The sequence below is a fragment of the Nycticebus coucang genome, chromosome 4, assembly GCF_027406575.1.
Source record: "Nycticebus coucang isolate mNycCou1 chromosome 4, mNycCou1.pri, whole genome shotgun sequence".
In the NCBI taxonomy this organism is placed as follows: domain Eukaryota; kingdom Metazoa; phylum Chordata; class Mammalia; order Primates; family Lorisidae; genus Nycticebus; species Nycticebus coucang.
The window spans coordinates 25,292,154-25,300,012 of record NC_069783.1 but is presented as its reverse complement, the minus strand read 5'-3'; the positions used below and the strand labels follow the sequence as shown (position 1 = coordinate 25,300,012).

At 59.0% G+C, this 7,859-nt stretch overlaps 1 protein-coding gene across 1 annotated transcript; it reads right to left on the bottom strand.

Moving 5' to 3' along the window:
- Nucleotides 1-125: 125 nt before the first annotated feature.
- On the bottom strand, nt 126-7,859 carry EMILIN1 (elastin microfibril interfacer 1). The gene is made up of 8 exons (XM_053589660.1): nt 7,242-7,859; nt 6,176-6,301; nt 5,496-5,716; nt 2,536-4,467; nt 2,033-2,149; nt 1,557-1,574; nt 1,248-1,385; nt 126-836 (listed from the first exon to the last, which is right to left on the bottom strand). Exons 1-8 carry the CDS (start codon nt 7,409-7,411, stop codon nt 499-501), a joined length of 3,060 nt encoding a protein of 1,019 aa, XP_053445635.1. The 5' UTR covers nt 7,412-7,859; the 3' UTR covers nt 126-498.

Below are 7,859 nucleotides of genomic sequence, written 5' to 3'. Positions count from 1 at the left end.
GGAGCCCACCCGAGCCCCGTGGGCGAGCGCAGTGCGGAACCCGGGGTCCCCTCCGTAGGTCGCCGTCTCTCCCCGCCCCGTCCCCTGTGTACTCCTGCTGCCTACCAGTGACCGCGAACTGGAGCAGAAGTTTTTTTGTTTTTTAGAAAAAAACGTGTGTCTTTATTCCTGAATAGTTTAGTACGGCGGTGTGGGGGCCGGCGCCTGCTTGGGAGAGCCCTGCAGCGCAGGGAATCGGCCGGAGGCCGGTGGAGGGAGCAGAGGGTGTGAGGATTGGCTCTTCCGCAGTCCGGGCCCTGGAGGGGTTCTGGAGGGGACTGCCGTTAGACCCAGTCTAGATGCGGACCTGGGAGTTCCCAAGCCGGCGCTCCGGGCGCCTGCACTGCGGCGGGTCCGGGTGCGGCGGCTCGCCCAGGGCTGGGTGTCCCAGACGGCGCCCCGCCCCTGCTGGCTTTTTGGCCAGTATAGATACTTTGGGCGGGTCGGGCTGGCCCGTGTCTACGCTTGTTCAAGTTCCAGGTCCCCGTAGAGCAGGGCTCCGCTGAAGATGGTGAGTGGCTCCTCCGAGTGCGCGAGCTGTCCCATGACCAGGTCGATGCAGACCGTGTCCCCGGCCTGCAGTGGGAGGATGAGGCTGAAGACCCCCAGGGCGCCCGGGCTGGGCTGGCTCTCGGCCACCGGCTTATTCTCCAGACCCTCGGGCTCATAGCCACCAGAGTCTATGCGGGCCACGCCCAGGTTGGAGCGGGACAACACGGCCTCCACTTTTTCGTGCCGGTGTCCAGTCAGCACCGCGCTAAGCAAGTAGCGTCCAGCCAGTGGAGCTGTGAACACACCTAGGGACAAGGAGGGCAATCAGAAGAGGACACAGTGGCCTGGGCCAGGAAGGCATGGGGAGCCCACCCAGAACTCCTAGATCAGGGAGGGATCTGCTGGATCGCTTCACCTCTGTTCCACTAGAATGTAAGGGGGAGGGAATTTGATGTTTTGTTCACTGCTGCATCTCCAACACTTAAAACAGTGCCTGGGCAAGAGCAGATCCAGTAAAGATCTGTCGAATGAATGACTCCTCACCTTTCCCAGCCCAAGCTGCAGTAAGAGATGATAAGTGAAGGAAAGGGTAGAGGTCTCCCAAAATCAGGGAATGAAAAGGTTCACATTGTCTGAAGAGGCAAGAATGGGAAGCTGTCACTGCACAGCCTCATTTGTTTCCCCAAGTGCTTAACCCAGGCTCCTCCCAGGTTTACCTGTCTCTGGATCATAGTGGCCTCCATCGTTCACCAGGATTCTGTCGAAGGGGACTGTGCCTGGCTCAGATCGGGGCAAACTCAGGGCAGCTGAAAATGCCACACGGGGCACAGAGACTGCTGGTGCCCCTTCCACTCCTGGGTGAGGAGGGTGGGTGTTAGAGGGATGGTCAGAGCAGAGCTGCCAGCCCCCTTCCCCTCCTGGATGTCTACCCTCATATGCCTGAGGGTGCCCGAGACCTCCATCCACCAACCCCTAGTTCAGTTCTCCTCCATCAATTGAGGGAGAATCAAATGAGAGGAACTTACCCTGTTCACCCTGGGGACCTGTGGAAGAAGAAAAGGAGCAGTGAGAAGTAGGGCAGTTGTCACTAAGTCACTTAGCAAACATCTGCTGAATCTCTCATGCTGTGCTAAGTGCTATGTGGACTTCAAAGCTGGAATGGTGGAGGGGGTATCAAGAAAAAGAGGAATAGGTGGGGGTCCTTCTGTTGAACTGCTGGGCCCTGAGCCCTAGCCCCAGCTTTTTACACCCAGACCGCCCTTCTAGGCTTAGCTTTAGTGTCAAATATAGCAATAGGGCCAAAATACTCAATTAGGTAAACACAGTGACTGTTCCAGCTCCTAGTAATTTCCCTCTGTCTCATTATAATCCATGTAGGACCCCAATTCTTCATACCTTTCCCCTTCTCTATTAAATACAGAGTGGGATATCAAACTGCTGGGTGGGGGCTGGGAGTGGTGGTGTGGCAATCCTGGCCACAGCAAGGGTCTCAGCCACATACCTGGTGGCCCAATGGGCCCCTCTTGTCCATCCTTGCCTGGAGATCCTGGAGGTCCAGCAGGGCCTGGGGGCCCCTGCACCCCAGGAGGCCCTGGGGGCCCAGCCTTTCCTGCAGGCCCTACAGGATAAAATTGAGTTTAAGGAGACCCATAAAAGGAGCTTCCAACAGACAAGAAAGGTGATAGTTCCATGGGCAGGGTGATGGATAGGACAAGCGGGGCTTTGCAGGTTGAGGGGGAAATGGGGTCCTTTGCTGTCCATGCTGGACAACTGGCTAGAAGAGCAACATCCCTCCTCCACCCACAAGTCTATGTGAGCAGGCAGAGGGAAGGCAGGGGGCCAAGATCTTGCATCATCTCTTTTGAACAAACTGTAATTGTAGGGACTGCAACTCATGCTATGCAGAGTAAGGAAAAAGTAGATGAGATCTAGGCTGGACTGTTGTTGAGGGGGGGAAGAAGGGGCTTGAAAGCGGTTTTCCTGTGCCTCCTCTTGCCCCCTTACCAGTGAGGTCTTTCAGGCTGAGCTGTTGCAGACGGTCCTCCAGGAGCAGCAGGGAGCTGTTAAGGGCACCAAGCCGCCTGCCCAGGCCCGCCTGTGTCCCCAGCAACTTCTCCAGCAAGGCTGCCTGTGTCTGGCTAGTGCTGTTGGTTTCCCGTAGCCCAGCCCAGAGCCCAGCCACATGTCTGGAAAGGCCCTCACGCAGGCCCTGCAGTCCCCCAGCCACAGTGTCCAACCGCTCGCAGACTCCCTCAAGACGGCCCAATCGCCCCTCTAGGCTGGGGCACTGGCCAGCCTGTGCCTGTCCCTCTTCCAAACCTCGGAAGCGCTCCTCACTCTCTGTCACATGCTCTGTGGCCTCCTGCTGCAGCCTGTTAATCTCAGAAATGATGCGGTCCTTGGTGGCCCCTAGGTCAGCCAGATCAGCACCCTGGCCCTCCACAGTGGCCTGGAGCTCATGCAGTGAATCATTGAGGGAACTGAAGGTGAGAATAACCTCAGAGAGCTCTCCTTGCAGGGCCTGTAGGGCTGAGCCTGAGCTGCCTCCAAACACGCTGAAGCCATCCAGGGGCCCACGGCTTGGTCCTCCCACACCTGGACCAGCTCCAGGACCCCGTGGAGGTAATAGGGGGCAGGAACAGCGCTCTACACCATCCCGAAGGCGGCCCAGTTCCTCTTGGACACCACCACAGGCCCCACAGCCCTCATCCCCATGGGCCTGCAGTAGACCCTCCAGTTGGCCTAGTCGGACCGCTGTGAGATTTAGCCGCAGCGTGAACTCTGCAGATACCTCATCCTGAGCATCCAAGCGATCCTGAAGCTGGCTCATGACCCCTTGTAGTCCCTCCAGCAAGGCCTGCCGGGCCTCCCCAGCTACTCCCACCTTGTGCAGGCCTGAGCCCACCAGTCTCAGCTGCCCCTCGCTTTCTAGCACCCTGCGCTCTAAGGCACTGAGGATCTCACTGAGCTGAGAGTCCTGCTCTCCAGGGGCCCCAGAGCACAGCTGCCCACATGCCTGCACCGCCCCTGCCACCTGCTCTTCCAGCAGATCCAGCCGCCCCCCCAGTTCCCCGCTCACATTGGCCAGCTGCCCTCCCAGCTGCTCCAGTTGGCCCCGAGCGGCAGGCAGCCAGTGGCTCAGCCCCCCAGGACGCCCAAGCCAGCCCTCCTCCTGCTCCTCCGAGGGTCCCAGGGTAGAGTTGAAGCGGTCCTCCAGTCGAGACAGGCGGGAAGCTAAGCTGGTATATCCTGGGGGGTGGCCCCCCTGTCCAGTGGCTCCTCCCAGCTCCGCGCCTCTCCGTCCACTCAAAACTGTCACCGAGCCAGCCACTACGTCCAGCCTCCGCTCCAGCTCTGCTAGTCGACGGCCCATCTCTGGAGGACAGCATTCCTGAGGGGGCCTGCGGCCCACAGCTGACCCAGCTAGCTGCCGCTGCCGCTCTTCCACAGAGGCCAGTAGCTTCTCTAGTGCTCGCAGCCGTTCCCTGTCCTCCTGCTGCTGTCGGCGGAAGCCATCCAGCCCTGCCAGGCACACAGAGCAGGACTCCTGCAGCCGCCGCTCCAGCTGCCGCAGCAGCTCCTCACTATGACCAGGAGGGGCTGGGACGGGGGCCCTGCTGCCACCTGCAGTGTCGCTGCTACCCCCACCACTGTGATGGTTGTTGAGGTGGCCCAGCTCCTGGTCGTGAGTGGAGACACGGTTGTCCAGGAGCTGCAGCTGGTGCTGGATCTCATTGAGGGTTTCGTGCACTCCAGGGCGGGCAGCTGCATCCGCTGGCTGCTGCCTCCCGTTGAAGGCTGTCTCCACAGCCCTCTGCACATCTTCTGCCAGGCGTCCACTCAGTCCCTGCAAGACCCCGCGAAGGCTTTGCAGCTCCTTCGTCAGGCTCTGTACTTGCTCCTCCAGCTGCTGCACCTTCTCTGACTCCCCAGGACCTGAAGAGGAGGGGAGGCAGAGGGCAGAGAGGTTGGCCCGAGAGTTTAGAGCCTACCTCCTAGACCCTGCCCCCCAGACCTCCCAGGGCCTGCTCTGCTTCTCCTTTGAGTTAGACAAGAAAAGGAGAAAAGACACTGTTCACTTAAAGCTTCTAGGCCAGATTTGAACCATGGGTCTATTTTCCTTACAACAACTGAGCAGATACCACTAACTTTCCATTTTGCAGAGTGGGAAACAGAGGACCTGAGATGTTAGGTCACTGGCCATGGATTACAAATTTAAATAAGTGGCAGTGCCTAGTTTCAAACCCACTGTCTGGCCACCAGGCCCATGTCCTTTCCACCTGTCTGGTGTCTCAACTTCTTGGAAACGGTTTCCTCCTCTGTGAAAGGAGAAGGACACCGTGTGTCTTCTGTCACAGGGCTGTCAAGAGCAGTGAAATGGGAATGTGGGAGAGGCAGAATGGACACCCCGACAGCAGCTAGTACTGGGCGGCACTTCCCTACAATGCCACAGGGACAAACTGGGGTGTGTGGATGGTCAGAGAGTTAGCCAGACATTCCTGTTTCCGTAATTATAGCATGGTTATCTTGCTGGCAGGGAAACACAGCACATCCGGTGTGCCCGGCAGACACGAGGGAAAACAAGTAGCAGGGGACTGCTGCATTCTGGGACCCGCAGGCCCCCTTGCCATGGAGAGGCCTGGGACCTGTAGTCAGGTGCAGTGCATGCTAGGACTTGTAGTCTCTTCCATCTGTCCCCATGGACCACACTTCTCAAAGGAATTCCCCTTCCTCCTGGGGCTGCCCCCAGCTAGGCAGGCTTTCGGCCACACGTGGGCGTGTGTGGTGTGTGAATGCCTCTCGTTCGCTGCCTTCTTTTCCTCTGTCTCTGTCTTTTAGTCTTTCTTTCCCCCTCTCCACTCCTCATACTCAAGGAATCTCTGGGATCTCACCAACTCCCTTCTGTCCCTCTCTTCCCTGGCCCCTGACATGTCTCCCACCCTGCCCTGACAGTTGATGCTTACCTTCTCCCCCCAGTCCGCTGAGGTGGCTGCCCGCACTGGAGCCGGAGAGATTGGGGCGGGCAGGCCGGGGTAAGGGGTGTGGGGTGGAAGGGGTGGGGCCTGGTGCTGGTGCAAGACCCTCGCCACAGTCACTGCCCCCATAACCCTGACAGCACCTCCACTCCATATCTGTCACTGTCTTGTAGGCCACACGGTAGCGAGGGCGGAGGAAGCTGCGGTACCTGGAAGAGGCAGAGGGAGGCCTTGTGATTCCTCCCTGGTCATCAGTGGTCCTGGCCCCTCTCCTTAGAGATGAGCAGCCACTGGTGGGCAAGGACTGTCTTTCAGTCTGGGTCCTCTTACTGTCCAGGACATGGCCTTGCTCAGTTGACAGCTGTCAGCTTTTGGGCCAAGGGCCAAATCCCCATTCTTCCTCCCCTTGCCCTGTGCTAGAATCTTAAGCTCCTTTCCCAGGGGGTGACCCATCCCAGAGAAGGCATCTGGGACTGGCAGGGAAAGTAAGTCTGCCCTCAGTATCTCACCAGCCAAACTTTTGGTGAGCATCTCTTCAAGATGGCTCTGACCGCAGTCCCTGCCCCACCCCTGCTACCTGCTTTGTACAAATTCCCAGAGTTAGCCACACACCTTGAATCTTGGCTTAGCTCCCACCAAGTGTCCATCCCCTGGCCCTGGGGACTCACATGATGCTTCGGGGACATTGGGGCTGGCCCCAGCCACAGGGCTGGTAATCTGGCTTGATGTAGGTCTCCACTCCATCCTCAAGGACACAGCTCACTGTCCGGGTCACCACATAGGCACACCAGTTCCTGTAGGCACAACCCATCTGGGCCCAAGGACCAGAGACACATGCCCCAGAGGAGGGCCCAGTGGCTACCAGAGGGGCTGAGGAAGGGTCAAAAAATGAAGGGCCCTTGGGGATCAATGAGAGGGCTCTGGCAGGGCCACCCCCCCCCCCATGCTTTCCTGTGTAGCAGGAGCAGATAAAGACTTTTCAAGATGGGGAGAGATGCAGAATGGAAAACTGTAGCCACAGAGAAGTCAGTCTTCATGGCTGTGGGGTCCTGAGGAGCCTCTGAATTCATGCAATCATTTGAGTGCCTCTTTGGCCCTGTCTCCATTGCCAGCTTGGCCTGCCATGTGCAGGCTGGCCAGTGGGTTCCTATGGGTAATCTCCTGGATGCTGGCTTCCATCCACCCCTCAAGGAAGGGGACAGGGCAGGCCAAGGTCCAGCTGAGGGTTAAGTAGAGAGTAAGCCATTGATGAGTCCTGACCCCCTGGGGGCTTCCAGTTCTACACTCTTGGCCCCATTGATGCTGGCCTCTGATCTGTGTCCGGCTGGAGAGGTGAAGGGAGCAGAGCAGAGTGGTGTCAGAGTTATGGATTACTGGATGAGGCCAAGGAAGCCCCCGATAGGGACAAAAGGTCTGCCTGGGATCCGGCTGTTACACAGCTGGCAGAAAGGCCTGGCCTATGCCTCTCAGGGCAGATTCCATGTAAAAGCAGGGCCCTCTGGAGACTATGCGAGCGCTGATCCCCTTCAGGTTACTCAGGGCAGTCTCTGTGCAGGGCATCCTGGAAAAGGCCTCACAGAAAGGTGGGCATATGAGGAGCCACTTGATGGCCTGGCTTCCTCACCCCCTTTTCCCTGCAGTAGGGGACATAGTCAGGGGAGGGTAGCCAAGGCAGTGGCCAGCATACCCACCTTCTCACCCACCCCAGCCTTGGGCTGGGACCCAGACTCTTACCTGTGGCGGCTGGCAGGCCGGGGGATGCTCTGGGCCTGGGGCCCCCCAGGACTGAGGGCGCCACCACTCCCAGTGTAGAGGCTATAGCCTCGAGGAGGGTAGCTAGCAGCCTCCACGGCTGTAGCCAGCAGGCAGCAGAGGTAGCAGCTCCAGAGGGTCCTGGGGGCCATGGTGAGGCGCTCAGCAGTAGCCCTCAGAGACACATCCCGGCCTGACCACTGGCGCCTCTGCGGGGCGCTGCGGATGCCGCTGCTCTGCAGGACAGCACAAGCTGATCCAGTCCTGTCCCCAGCTTCCTGCCGGCAGCCCCCAGCCACACGCCTCCTCCTTGGCTGCCTAGTCTGACCCTTCTCTCCCTCCTCTTTCCTCCTCAGGCTCTGGTCTGTCCCTCCCTCGGTTCCTTCCGCTCTCCTCTTTTCCACTTCTGAGGAGAGTTTGTTCTCTGTGCCCCCGGCCTCCTGCGCCTGGTCCCTGCCCCTCTCAGATGCTGCTTCCCGAGCATCCGCCCTCTCACTCCAACTGGCCCTCTTCTGGTGTCCCTGTCCTTTTCCCCTGATGACCGGATCCTGGGGTGACAGGGCTTTGCCCCTGTGGTTGTTCAGAGGCGCAAGAGTGGCT

Excerpts from the sequence above, each read along its gene's own strand:
- EMILIN1 (XM_053589660.1), bottom strand. The coding sequence starts at position 7,411 with ATGGCCCCCAGGACCCTCTGGAGCTGCTACCTCTGCTGCCTGCTGGCT. Across the intron at positions 4,468-5,495 it reads CAGCGGACTGGGGGGAGAAG|GTCCTGGGGAGTCAGAGAAG; the intron begins GTAAGCATCAAC and ends CCTCCTCTTCAG. Across the intron at positions 2,150-2,535 it reads CAGCCTGAAAGACCTCACTG|GGCCTGCAGGAAAGGCTGGG; the intron begins GTAAGGGGGCAA and ends TTTATCCTGTAG.